General features: G+C 42.6%; 2 protein-coding genes and 1 long non-coding RNA gene across 6 annotated transcripts in view; 2 read left to right on the top strand and 1 right to left on the bottom strand.

The window, feature by feature from the left end:
- The window catches only part of LOC311035322, a 228,107-nt gene that overhangs the window by 106,163 nt on the left and 107,518 nt on the right, over positions 1-14,426 (top strand). The window lies entirely within an intron of this gene.
- On the top strand, positions 3,767-11,093 carry LOC311034966 (uncharacterized protein). Of its 4 annotated transcripts, none has more exons than XM_084043006.1 (9): positions 3,767-4,314; positions 5,922-6,639; positions 6,797-7,299; positions 7,445-7,521; positions 7,903-8,080; positions 8,286-8,362; positions 8,458-8,505; positions 9,130-9,254; positions 9,618-11,093. In XM_084043006.1, the coding sequence occupies exons 1-7, from the start codon at positions 3,802-3,804 to the stop codon at positions 8,492-8,494; spliced, it is 2,103 nt and encodes a 700-aa protein (XP_083899132.1). In that variant the 5' UTR covers positions 3,767-3,801; the 3' UTR covers positions 8,495-8,505; positions 9,130-9,254; positions 9,618-11,093. The 4 variants fall into 4 exon arrangements, with proteins under 4 accessions (XP_083899132.1, XP_083899130.1, XP_083899131.1 ...); XM_084043004.1 differs by having other exon boundaries at positions 8,458-8,584; XM_084043005.1 differs by having other exon boundaries at positions 8,458-8,662.
- Positions 11,520-14,077, bottom strand: LOC311035126 (putative ATP-dependent DNA helicase Q1; the record flags this gene model as incomplete). The annotated part of the gene is made up of 3 exons (XM_084043208.1): positions 11,520-12,786; positions 13,223-13,302; positions 13,593-14,077. 3 exons carry the CDS (start codon positions 14,075-14,077, stop codon positions 11,582-11,584), a joined length of 1,770 nt encoding a protein of 589 aa, XP_083899334.1. The 3' UTR covers positions 11,520-11,581.

Genomic DNA, 14,426 nt, shown 5'->3' with positions numbered 1-14,426 from the left:
GGGCCTCACTCAGGTAGTCGTGCACCTATAGAAATATAAGACAAAAAGTACAGTGTAACTTTACTATACATGTCTGGCAAATTAAAATGTACCTTTCAGCTCCGTGCACAAGTGTTGACAGTGAACGTCTCTTCTCCGCTGCATCACATAGTACCATCTAGGCTCGTCAGTAAGCTCCAGGACCTGGGTCTGCCAGAAGCTCTGTGTGACTGGATCCTGGACTTTCTGACGGGCCGCCCCCAGGTGGTGAGAGTGGGCGACTGCACCTCCTCTTCACTGACTCTGAGTACAGGAGCACCACAGGGCTGCGTTCTCAGCCCACTCCTGTACTCCCTCTATACACACGACTGCGTGGCCCTGCATCCCACAAACACCATCGTCAAGTTCGCAGACGACACAGTGGTAGTGGGGCTGACCACCGGGGATGACGAGGTGGCATATAGAGAGGAGGTAACCAACCTTGAGCAGTGGTGTGGAGAGAACCACCTCCTTATGAATGTGGCCAAGACCAAGGAGGTCATTGTGGACTACAGGAAGGGGAGGGACCCACAGCCCCCTGTTACCATCGGCGGTGCTGTAGTGGAGAGGGTGGATACCTTCAAGTACCTGGGAGTTAACATCAACGAGAAGCTGAAGTGGGAGGGTCACACATCTGTGGTGGTCTCAAAGGCCCAACAGCGCCTATATGGACTCAGGCGTCTCAAAAAGTTTGGTCTAAGTCAGAAAACCATCAAGGCCTTCTATCGTGGGACAGTTGAAAGCCTGTTGACCAGCAGCTTCACCAGCTGGTATGGGAGCTGCACGGACAAGGACCATAAGGCCCTAAGAAGGGTGGTGCGCGCAGCTGAGCGCATCACTGGATGTCAGCTGCCCAGCCTGGAGGAACTGTATAATCAGCGCTGCCTCAGGAAGTCCCTGAGGGTCATCAAGGACCCCACACACCCCCATAACAGACTGTTCGCTATGTTGCCCTCAGGCAGGAGGTATCGAAGCATCAAAGCGAGCACAAGTAGACTGAAGAACAGTTTTTTACCCCAGGCTGTGAGACTATTAAATACGTCTATGAAATGAAATTATTTATTTCTATGGTGTGATGGCCTTGTATGCTGACCTTGGTCTTTTAAACTGACTTTTTAAACTGTTTTTAATCTTTACGGAAGTTTAGTATTGTTATTTATGAACTGTTTTATTCTTTGTTTTATGGAGCACCCCCAACCTAAGTTTTTCACAGTGCATGTACTTGTACTTGTACCTTGTGACAATAAACATCTTGAATCTTGAATCTTGAATATCATTGATGAAAAAAGGAATAGGATCCTATGCGACAATGCAGAAAAGCTTCTCTTTGTCAAGAAAAACCTGCCTATGCTAATGAAGTAGACCTAACCCTGGCCTGGAGTATCAGGTGGAAAGTGGAAACATTGTTTCCATGTTTATTATGGAAATGTCAAGTTCAGACCTTTAAATGTGCATATATTACAGTATCCAGTCAGTGTTATACATATCCACAGTAGTCAATTTAGTCAAGTCAATTTATTTATAAAGCACATTTAAAAACAACCAGGTTGACCAAAGTGCTGTACAACAAGAAGAACAGTAAGAACATTTGCAAAATCAAACACAGTAAAAACAGCATTATAAGACATTTTAAATACACCAGTAGAAATAAAAACAGTGGTAGGTAAACACATGACTGTGCGAAAGTGTGGGGGGGGTGGGGATTCTAAGGCTGAAATGCAAGAGAGAATAGGTGTGTTTTAAGTCTGGACTTAAAGATGCCCAGGGAGGGGGCGAGCCTAACAATGGATGGGAGGCTGTTCCAGAGTGCTGGGCCGGCTACAGAAAAAGCTTGGTCACCCTTTTGCCTGAGGTTGGCCGTAGTGGCCTTAAGAAATCTCTGGCCAGAGGATCTCAGTATCCTTGTGTTGTCAGGGGGGGACAAAAGTTCTGCAATATATGGTGGTGCGAGTCCATTGAGAGCTTTAAAAACAAATAAAAGGATTTTAAAAACTGTCCTAAATCTGACTGGCAGCCAATGTAGAGAAGCCAGTACAGGGGTGATGTGTTCTCGTCTACGTGTTCCAGTCAGTAGTCTGGCCGCAGCATTTTGTACGAGCTGGAGGCGGGAGAGGGAGGCATTTGGAAGCCCTATGTACAAGGAATTGCAATAATCCAGCCGTGATGTAACAAAGGCGTGGATTACCTTCTCTAAGTCGTGGGTAGAGAGAAATGATTTTATTTGCGATATTTGCCTTATTTGAAAAAAGCTTCCCTTAACTACAGAATTTATTTGCTTATCAAATTTCAGGGCTGAGTCAAATAGTACACCAAGGTTTTTTGCATGTGGTTTGATGAAAGGAGATAAGGATGCAAGTGAGGCAGAGATCTCTGTGGCTTTGTCTGGGGGGCAAAAGAGTACTATTTCAGTTTTTTCGTCATTTAGCCTGAGGAAGTTTGTTGACATCCAGGACTTGATCTCGGTGAGACAGTCGAGCAGGGGTTTGATGGATGTGTTTCTGTCGGGCTTGAGGGGGATGTATAGTTGAGTATCATCTGCATAAAGATGAAAGGAAATGCCATATTTACGGATGATGGAGCCTAGGGGGAGTGGATGACACTCAGTGTCTGGTTGCCAATGAACACTGTCATTTGAAGTTACTTTGTTTTAAACCTTGAGGAATCTCTGGATATTTTGATTGAGTATTTGATACTCATTTTTGCACCTTAATTTGATTTTATACTTATTACTTTTGCTATAAGTGGTAGAAGTAGCCTAAAACTAACACTGTTAGTTACTTGTGTTTTTATTTATTTTTATTTATGGGTCTGAAAGTTAAGTTAAGTTCTTACTTCTTTTATGATAGTACTTTTTGAGTCCTCCTGGGTATGATGTTAAAGTGGCGAGGGATGGGCGCCGCCAGGTTTATCTTTAATGGCCCAAGAGTCTGTGTGTGTGTGTGTGTGTGTGTGTGTGTGTGTGTGTGTGTGTGTGTGTGTGTGTGTGTGTGTGTGTGTGTGTATTGCTGATCAAGTGGCTGTATTTCTAATTTGGCAGTATGATCAACAACATTGCTCTTTAACTTTGTGCCAATTACTTTGATAAGCATGGAGCCTCCACCTGCCCTGTTCTATAGACACTACTGCACTGTTTCTGAAACTGTATTGTTAATGACTGTCTTTTCTGTTAGGGACAGATTCATGTGTTCTATACTGTATTGCCATGCATTTCCTTCTGTTTAGGGTCAGATTATTCCTTGGATAGTGAGTAGGGCTGGAAAACAAATGTGAAACACTGAGAACAAAAAAAAGTAAAGCATGTAAAAGGAAATGGGATTATCAAAATATTTTTGGAATAAACATTGCTTTTTCAAATTCAGTGTTTACACATGTTTTTCAGAATGGATAAAACTGTTTTTTTTATCGATCATATCGGTATCGGTTATATCGGTTATCGGCCATAGCACCGATATATTATATCGGATATCGATATCGGCCAAAATGTCATATCGGTAACCTGACGCTACCAGATCCAAACAGCTTGCTCCACACATTGTTTCACAGCTTATTTGGATCTGGGATCTCGGGAGCCAATTCGATGACGGGGCTGTTCCTTTTTTTCAAGATACTTGGTAGATGATTGGATGGGACAGTCTGTCTATCACCGTGTGGGCGTGCAAACACAACCAATCAAATCGATGTGTCTCCGTGACGTATGGTCGGCGCGACACAAGGAAGTCAGCATCGTAGTCCAGTATTTCACCACAACAAGAACTCTCAAGAAGTTGCTAAACAAAAGTTATCATGGAGGTCGGAGATTTTTGCCGTTTTTGTAACACGAATCTGCGCATAAAAGGTACTTTAACGGGTACAAGGAAGATATTTGATAAGCCTAAGCCTGCAAACGAAACGAGTATTAACGAACGCCTGATAGCGTTAGGTTTAACACTGTTTAAAGACCCCTCCGTATCCTTTCGGATGTGTAGGTCATGTTTTCGCTTGCTGCAAAGAATGGAAGACGATTTTTCCATTTTAAGGCGATGGGAAAAAGAGGACAAAGACAGAAGATCTCCAGAAACGGCTACCGCTACAGCAGAAACACCGAGGTCACCTGAGGCATCTGGATCCGCGAGTAAACGGTACAGGGAACCTACACCTTCTAAAACACCACGGAAGAGTAAAAGACCTCGCACCCCAGCGGGAACTCCATCTCACACCCCTACAACTACTGCTCCAGCTGACTCCCCGACAACGACCCCATCTCGTAGGCTGTCTAAACCAACAACTGGGATGCCCGTACGGCGAAGCCTGTTGGAGGTAAATTAATATTGTGAAACTATTTCTAACTGTGTCTAACCTAAAGCTGCCAACTCGCGCTAATCCAGCTGCATTGCCAGTTTAAAATGTATACATCTGCTGAGTATCTGGTGTACACTAATACACTGGGTTTTCATGTATTCATGTTCTCATCTCATTCTATATCAGTTCATTTAAAAATAGAACCTTTTCAGGCCTCGACCCCCCAAAATAATCATATTTGAACTGGGGACCCCCCAGATAAATATTGTGAAAATAGCAGATCTACAAGCTCATAACTTGTGATCTTGTAGATCGGCTATTTTCAATGTTTTGCGTCTTTCTTATATAATTTGACAATTTGGCCAATGTTTGACCAGTTTGTATAGTATAGTTTGTAGAATATTTTTGATGCAGTAATGGTAAAACAAAAATAGGTATTAAAAAGGTTTGGGGACCCCCCCAAAAATCATGTGGGGACAGGCCTGGGGGTCCCGACCCACATGTTGAGAACCACTGCTCTAGAAGGCTGGAAGTCTGTTCTATCTTGACAATAGGGACAAAGGGCCTTTCTTCTTTTGATCTGATAAGCACACTTGGCTCAGGGCATGAGATTAGAAAGGGTCTCATTTAACTGCAGGCTGGGGGGCTGTCCCCCCAATCCTGCTTGTTCTCACTTACTTCACAAATACCATCCAAGCAGGCCTGGTTGGCAACTCACAGCTTTTAAAATATACTACACTGGTTAATGACTTTTCAAAGGAAATGTGACTAGGCAGGATGTCTTTAGGTAATATTCTCTCTCCATGGAGATAATATTTGGCTGGTACTACTATAATGTGACATAATTTATCTTGGTTATCTGGCAGGGTCTAATCTCCCTTTACATCTCACAGCCCATCCTCCCTCCAACTCTACCTACAGAGGGGGGAGGGTGGTTGATAAACAGGCAGATGTTAGGGAAGGGTGTTGGATAAACAGACCCAACTCCCCAACATCTCACAGCCCATCCTCCCTCCAACTCTACCTACAGAGGGGGGAGGGTGGTTGATAAACAGGCAGATGTTAGGGAAGGGTGTTGGATAAACAGACCCAACTACCCAATAAATTGCCCTGTGCTAGTAGTTTATAGTTGAGATGGACACTTAAATTAGTCACATAGTGTCATAAACAGTACATGTGAAATAAACCTGTAACACCAAACAGCCATTCTCCCTAACCAATCGACATTCTAATACACAGTGGGACTTACCTTAACTTACCACCTACCCTTTTTGTGTATAATGTAAACTAATTGAACACGAATAAATTGCATATTTATTCCAGCATCTTTGCATGCTGCAATATTGTCTTATTTGCACAGTTTATATACTGATACTGGATTTTTATATACTGTACTGTATATCTATATCTGTGCATAGTAGCAAATATTTGTTTGCCTCTGTTCAGCTTTGTTGTCATGGTTTGTAGCAGTTTTCTATCTCAGTGCATTGAGAGTTACAAAAAAAGGTTTATAATTTCTTTTAAGTGAGCACGTATTAGGCCAATAATCATGATCCATTGCCTTTAAAAATGCATAGTCACAGTTATGATTATTTAATAATAAAACCCCTTTGTTTTTCTTTCAGGTTACTATCAGGGGTAGAACAACAGTGTGTGACAACAACACCGCAGGGATTGTCGAACACCTCACCTTGGAACATTGGACAACAGCAGCCAATCTGATTGTCAGACACCAAGAATTGTTTGGAGAACTCAAGAAAAATGTGCTACAATTAATAGAGGATGAGAGCAAAAAACTGTGTAGTCCATCCCAGGGGTTTATGTTGTGGCGGTCATCGGCAGATGATTTGAAGGAATTTTCATTCGCCAAGTTGCTGTCCGATCTCCAGTCTATGTCACCTTTCATATTTTCTATATTTAATCAACTCACCAAACAGAATCCCCATGTCACCTGTGCGGCTGCTGCAATAGCTCTGAGAGGAAGGGAATCACGATTATCTGCCTTTGCTTATTATGTAGATAGTGTACTACAGTATGGAGGGGCAAAGAAGGCAGTTTTTAAAAGGCTTAGCAAGCTGGGTATCACCACAACACACACCAACGCTGTGAAAAAACTCACCGAATTGTCAAACACCTGCGGCGAAGAATTTCACCTACTGAAAGTAGCCAGTGAAATCTTCGGGAACCCCCACACTGCCGAGCAAGTCAGCTTCACAGACACTGCTGAAGGTGGAGGTGCTATGGCTGCAGATGGAACTCCTGAAAAAAGCCCACTGAGTGACACAGCGAGTGCAAGGGACCTGGATGAAGCTATCCTCAGCTTTGATCTGTCTGTCTTCCCAGGTTAGAAGGGCCATTATTTTTGTTGATCGTTGTTTATTTTGTCGCTGCATTAGTGTTTCAACCTTTTATTTTATGAGTCCATGTTATGTGTTAACAGTGTGTGTGTGTGTGTGTGTGTGTGTGTGTGTGTGTGTGTGTGTGTGTGTGTGTGATACAGATGAAACCACCCAAAGCACCATGGAGAACACCATCGATGCACAGGGAGGTGCTGTTCTCCCTAGCGGCACTTCACAGACTGATCAGGGGACTGGCGATGGCACAAATCTGGCCGGCAGTGTCTTGCCGCTAGGACCATCACAACCAACACCACCACCCACATATTCCATCATATTTGACAATCTGGATTTCTTCATCCGCCCACACCAGCAGTCTACCAGCCAAGCAAACAAGTCCATCCACTGGGTCCACCACATGGCTGTAGAAGACAGAGTGTCCATAACCCATCTCAGCAGGGACAAGCCAACTCAGCCAATTATGGACTATGACATTGGGAACTCCCTTCCTGGTCCTGAGACCCAAGCCCATATGCGACGAGAGTTTGTTGTCCTAGGGAGCCGCATTCTGACCAAGTACCTGGAGGCTTTCAAGCCATTATCTTCTGTAGTGGCTACTCACATCCCTCACCAATACACAGCCACAATGTCAGAGGCCTCCACCCACGTAAGTATTAAATGACGTACACTACAACTGTCAGTTGTACCATTGAGTTAACTTTTTAAGTTGAGCAAGTAACAACTTGTGTACTGGCATAGGATTTAAACTAAAAACATTATGCTATTATAATCCATATATTCTTCCTTCATAGCATCCTCTAGGACTTCTGTTCAAAAATGAGAACAAAACTGGGGACTTGGTTGACGTTTTACAGCACCTCCAGAATGAGTAAGTATGGCTTGTCTTGGAATGTATGAAACACAATGTTTGTATTTGTGCATTTTGTCAATTCCACGGCATGCAAAAAAAAAAAGTGTTTGTGCATTTCAGCGGCCACTGTTTATCAAAAAGTGACACTTGAACTTGCCAAATGAGTGATTTTCTAACACTAGTCATCTCAATCACATCATTGAATTACCGGATTGACATCGCACAATTTGCATGTCATAGACACCAATATCATTGACTGCAGGGGCTTTATTACATGCTGCATGTGCCCCACGGGCCTTATTTAGTTTTGAACTAAGGAAAATATATTTTGTACTTGCATATGCATCTGAAGGGAAGGGTTTTGATAAAGCTAGTAAGTGTATTTGATGTGTCATGTAGGTATGTGCCAAAGGACCGACATGGACTGGAAAGTGTTTTTGTAGGTGGAGACAGACTGACAGAGGGGAACAGTCGGAACATCCAGTTGTCCTTTGCAGAAGGAGAGAGCAGGGAAGACAGACTGGAAGGCCTTGTCTTCAAGTTTGAGGATTGGCATGCAATCGTGAACCTGTTTGAGGTGGGTGAACTCACTCAATGCTTGACCTCAAACTGTTTATTCACAACAGTATGGACTAGCAGCCAATTACTGTACCACTTCCCCTGAAAACTAAGTTTGGACTAACTTGACTTATCTATGCTATCATGCTAATTATCATGAAAATAATATTTCCTCCTAAATGAAATTGTTTGCTTACTGTACTACAAAATGATTTGTATTTTAGATCTATCATCTGGTCTTTTATAAGGAGGATTCAGCCAGAGATCATGGGACACTGTTTGCAAATATGAACAGGTTGAGGTAAAAAAGAAATGTTCAAAGTCTTCTGTTCTGTTTTTATATATACATATTCTGATTCTAAGAGCCTTGTTAACTATTTTCCAAATCTTTTGCAGCGATGTTCTTGTCACTGATGAACTCCAGCCACCATGAATTCCGGCTTGGTACTTCATCATTACGACTTACTGTGCTCTGTTCTACCGCCAGGGGAAATCCAGTCCAGCCAACATGAATTCAGGCTTGGTACTGCTGGGGGGAGGAGGGGGGGGCTGACTACTGACTGACGACTGATGATTTCTGACTTGATGAGCGATGACCCGGGTTTGTGTTTGTATTGTCTGTATATGTTTGTGTGTTTGTGTTCATGTGATTTCAACCTTTCAATCTACTATAAAGCCCCCCACCTACTTCACTGACAACCTTTAACCCATCTTACCCTCCCAGTCCCCCAAATCCACCTAAACTTGCCTTTTCTATACCCCCAAGTCTAACTCCTCTCCCATCCACTGCTGTCTGTCTGTCTCATGTTTTGTCGACTGTTTGACTAACATTGTCTCCTAATAGTGTACTGTATAGCGGCTTTGAATTCTTTCAAAGCGGTATACAACTAATTGTTGTTATTGTTAATTCTGTTAATATTGTCATTGTTTGTTATTATGTAATACTTTACTAATATATGTGTCCTGTTAAGTAACTCCTGCCACCACGATTTTGTCTGGTGGTCTCCTACATGTCATCATCATCCTCAGCAATTATTCATCTTTGCCTCCTTCCTCATATTTTTGCAGTTGCAACAATGCAAAAAAAGGTCCACATGCTGCGTTCAACGCATACAAAGAGATGGTGCAAAAGGACACTGCTGCTCTGTTCCTGGCTGCCACAATGGAGCACTTTGGACTGAACAATGTCACAGGTACACAATTGATTGTCACTAATTATGGTCACATAGTAGTTGTCCACATTATTATATATTATTTCAAAACATTTCAATTATGAATGTGAAAATGTTTGACTAGGATATCTATTCCTTTTTTATGTGAACACATGTCAGATAAAACTCATATTTGCCAGACACTCTGTAGTAGATTTTAACATTTTTGTGTTTGGAATCTATCGTCAACTTTCCCATTTCACCAGCACTTGGCTGATGCAAATTTCCTGGGCATCTCAATTTCTTTTTTGAATTGTAGTTTAAATGTCATGGCTCTTTTGTCTTTTCTATTGCTTCCATAACTACGTTATAGTAATTCTTGTTCTTTTAAATATGTCTCAACAGATGTGCCAGAGGACTTCATCCCCAAGGACATCAGGTCTGGGTCACCAGATGTGAAAAGGAGCTGGTTGCATAAAGCCGTGACCCAAATTGTGGTTTGTCATGTTTAATGACATCTCAGACACTGTGACCGGTATCAGACAATGTGCCAGTGATCGTCCTCTACCGGGGAAGGAGCTCCAATGCCGCATGCCAAGTTGTCCCAAAACCTACAAGTACAGCAAGGCCAGGGAGAACCACGAGCGTAAAATTCACGGCTTAACTGTACCTGCAATGGTTGTGCCAGATCCAGTCATGCCTAGTTCCGTGGACCACAAACAACAGCACACAGAAGCAAGACTCAGCTTTGGCTTCATGCTGTCCAACATGCAGGATGCAGTGAAGGAGGGAGATGGAGAGAGGTTACTGAGGATGTACTCTGTAGCATTGCTATTCTACAAGGCCTATGGCCATACCCAATACTCCTACAGTACACTCCTGATGACCGTGCAGGTCAACGCCACTCTCTCCCCTCGCCTAGCACACAGTCTGACCTGGAACAGGTTCTGGAATGGGAGCGGAGGGACGGGCAAGAATATTTCTCTTGATTTGCATCTGGAACACCTGAACAATTTCTTGAAATCGTTCCTGAAGCGCACAGGCCCAAACATGACTGAGAAAGCAGCAGACAGGATCAGCAAGTCCATTGGGGTTCTGAAGGACATGATGGACATCACAGACACTGAGCTGGACGTATCAAAGTCCAGCGGCATCCATCATGCCCGTGACCAGACTGACGACATTATAGCACTTGTTGAGGTTCTCAGAGAGGCTGAGCTGTTCAAAAACCAACCAGGCAGACAGTTCACAGCCTTCCCCAAGTTCAACAGAAACCTGCTTTCAAAACTGAAGCACAGCGAGGTGTGGGGTTGGATGAGGTCAAAGTTGAAGGAGTGGAAGGGTGTCCCTATTTGAACAATGATAGCTTAAGGTTCACAGACTCAGAGACTTACTTAAGACTACAAAAGTGTGGGACACAGACACCACCACGAACGGAGAATTCATTTTCTCTCCCTCCCGCTTTCAAAATCAACTCATTCCTGCCTGTGGTCACCAAACTCTCCTCTCAGCGTTAAAGCGTTTTACTCTTGAGTCTGAGTCAGTCAATAATATAGCCTTACAACATGTCCACGATACACTTTAGATAACGTATATCTCATTGTGCTATAAAAGTCTGTGCAATAACTGCTGCCAAGTAGTCAAACATTTTGCAATAATTAACTTTTGCTGTTCATCAATGACTGGACCAAGTGCATCTTTATTTTTCTCATTACTTTCACACACAGAAAATATGTATCTCGAATTTGCACTGTGAATTTGCACTGTTGAAAGGGATATGAGAGTGTACATAGTTGGGACCCTATTGAATATAGGCTATGCATGTTGTATTGTTTTTATAATCCTGTTATATATATATTGTTTTGATTTTCCCCTACCTGAGTATGCGCAACTATAGCATTTAGTTGTTTTTCTTATAAATAAATATTTTAATTTGCCTCACTTGTTCATGTTTACTTTCTAAAACAACATCATAACATGTTTGTACAGTATCAAAGTTGGATCCCATGTGTAAAATGGCAAACTGACCAATGCCTCTAGCCTAATGATTTGAAACAATCAATTTTAACATGGGGGGGAAAAGCAGGGATAAAGAGTCATCATGCATAGTGAAATACAGTACCAGGACAGATGTAAAACAATGATGTACTTATTTTGTGATAAAAGGTTATCAATCTAAAAGTGATATATTTGCATACCTGGAAAAGAAACGACACCAGATTTTTTTCAGCGACAAACTTTTAATCACTTGCTTATGTTCAAATTACATACAAAACCATTTTAATCATGAGCATTCAGTCAACTAAATATTCCACAGCTTTAATTGACAACCAATGTGAGTCTTATAAGAGCCTTTAATGGCCAACTGCTTATTCGTCAGACGATTCTGAGCTGCTGTGCTGTGTTCCCATCTCAAAGTCCTCATCATCTTCATCAAAATACCCTGTATAATCGATGTCTGGCTCAGTGAAGCTATCCTCTTGAGAAGAAGGCTCTACATCCTCAATGCCACCAAAGACTTCATTGATGATTAGCAGAATTTCTCTTGCATGTTTTTTTCTGAATACGGGAAGGTTTCTAAGAATGTAAGACAAGTCAAATATGTGTGTGCAGCGTTCTAATACTGCATCTATGAGCTCAGCACTGAAACCAGTACATGCTGACTTGCTAGTGTAGACATGTGCTGTGTCTTTTTCTAAACAACTCATATACTCCTCTAACATTTCCCGGATAAGAGATTTGTCCTCTTGTGTTACCACTCTACATTTCCCTTGCATGCCAGCATCTTGTTCTATTACCTCATGTTTGGGGCTAGGCTCGTCACAATCTTCACCTGCACATGAACATACAGAGTGGCAATAGCTGCAGCAGACATGCCCTGGCTCTACACTTGTTGGCTGGTTTTCAAAATGGCCGTACAGTGCTTTTCTAAAGCAGCTCTTAGTGCCAGTGTGTATCAGTTCTTTCACTTCTGGACCAGCACTTACAGTTTTTTTTATAGCATACAAAATTGCATGTGACTGTAACCCATTTCTGCCAGCCCTTCCAACTTTTTGAACAATGTCTTCAACATCCTCTGGCAAACCATACATTACAACATGAGAAACATTAGGGAAATTCAAGCCCATCCCAAGAGCTGTTGTTGCAACAACCACTCGGCAGCTCCCCTCTCCCTCTCCACTAAAGGAGGCCAAAACTCTGTCTTTGTACTTTGACAGTGTGTTGCTGTGGAAAATTCCTATAAGGTGGTTCTCAGCCTTCTGATCCTGGTCTCTGTTAACCCAAGCATCTTCTCCCAATTCTGCTTTAAGATAGGTGAACACTCTCCCAACTAACTTCAGTGTTCTGCAATAGATTATGATGGGAGACATTGATAGACCCTTATCTTTGACCTCCTTTACTACCCAGTCCATACAGTTCAAGTTATCAGCAGGAACCCGACTCAGTCCCAGCCTGATGTTTTTCCTGTTTGGGCTAACAGTCACGAGAGTTGCCTCCTCCATATTCAGCATCCTGGTCACACGGCCTCTGTTCTTGTTATCAGCAGATGCTGTCAACGCTAAAACAGGTAAACCTGAAACACAATAAGTGCACATATATCAGCAAACAAGCATTAATGAAGAACTGCTGTAGGCTACACTTTCTATAGTGTTATAAAGGGGAAATAATTAGGTTATTTATGTTATCGGGTAGCTTCAGGTAAAGACTGACATTTCCACATATCATACTGTATTTTCTTTACATGACAAATAACTACACTTGGACAGCACCAACTTCTATGATCTGCTCCTGTAGTGTAAACACCCCTCCCCCTAACCTGGCTAAACAGGGGGATTAACCTAACCAGGTTGCCAGCCCAATGCACACACAAACCCCCCCCCCAACATTAACCCCCTCAGGTAGCAGCACAATGCAGCCCCCCTTCCAAACACAATCCATGCCCCTTTTCTGGATTGATATTAATTAATCATGTATTTAATCATGTAGCATTACTGTGTTTCAAAACTCACCTTCTTTGACTATGGATCTTAGTTCATTCAGCCTGGAAAAGGCTTCTCTGAAGGCTGGCTTCCCGTTTGCTCCCAGTCCCCTGGTTGAAAGAAAAAGAAATCCTACATTGAGTCTAGGTAGCAGCAATAGTAACGTGCATAGTTGCATTACAACAATACAGTTACAGTAAGATCTGTGTTTAACATTTGGTCTGTTTGTGTGTGTTAGCTTATTGTTTATAATATAATGTTTGACCTAAATAAAACATCTTTGAACTACTGTAACCGTATTTAGAAACACGCTGCTCTGTTTTGTTTTACAGTTTAACATTACAGTGTATGTGTAGTGTAACAATTACACTATACAGCCATTTAACGGCGTTTAGCTTACCATTTGTATGCGACGTGAACTTCATCGACGACAATGCCCAGTAGGTTTTCACGATACACTTGTGAGGAAAGCATATCACGCCATTTATCTTCCAGTAACCACGTCTCCGGGCTACCAAAGACCAGCTGACATCGGCCGTCGAGGATGTCGGTGTGTGCTGCATTATCTACGAGTTGCGCAGCATAGAGTCCCAGATTCGTAGCCTCTTTGATTTGATCTGCTACGAGGGCAGTCAAAGGAGACACGACGATCAATATAGGCTTCGGCTTCGTCCCCAGTTCTTTCGCTACCAGTGGAGCTAGTTGGTAAATTAAACTCTTGCCGAAGCCAGTCGGGAGGAGAGCAAAAACATCTTTTCCACGCAGAAAAGCCTTCAGTGCCAAACTTTGCTCTTCTTTCAAAGAAGAAATATTGTCCAGTTGAGAAATAACTAATGTTATTGCAGCATCTATCGTCATATCGGTGTTGCTCATGGTAGCGGCCATGTTGACTAGTGAAGAAACTACAAAACAACAGCCGCATCTATATGGCGTCACATCCGTATTTGCCCAGATCCCGCCCTTAGCTCACGCTGATTGGTCCGTACCGGGAGCGGTACGGTGTTAGCTCAACCCCTTGAGCGATCTCAGATGTAGCTGTCTTGAGGAACCTGGTTACTCAATACCGCCACCTCTGGCAGGGTCAGGTTATCATATCGGTGCATCCCTAATTTTAATAGCTTCTTTTTTTTTGGTGAGATCTGATGTTCATAGTGACAGAACACTATGCAACCAAAAAAATAAAATTGAAATCTCATCTAGCGAGACTTCTGTTTGTTTGTTTTTTGGACAGTGT

This window comes from Gymnoscopelus microlampas, assembly GCF_963454915.1.
Source record: "Gymnoscopelus microlampas genome assembly, chromosome: 19".
In the NCBI taxonomy this organism is placed as follows: Eukaryota; Metazoa; Chordata; class Actinopteri; order Myctophiformes; family Myctophidae; genus Gymnoscopelus; species Gymnoscopelus microlampas.
The sequence above is the reverse complement of the archived record's forward strand: the minus strand, read 5'-3'. Positions and strand labels throughout refer to the sequence as shown.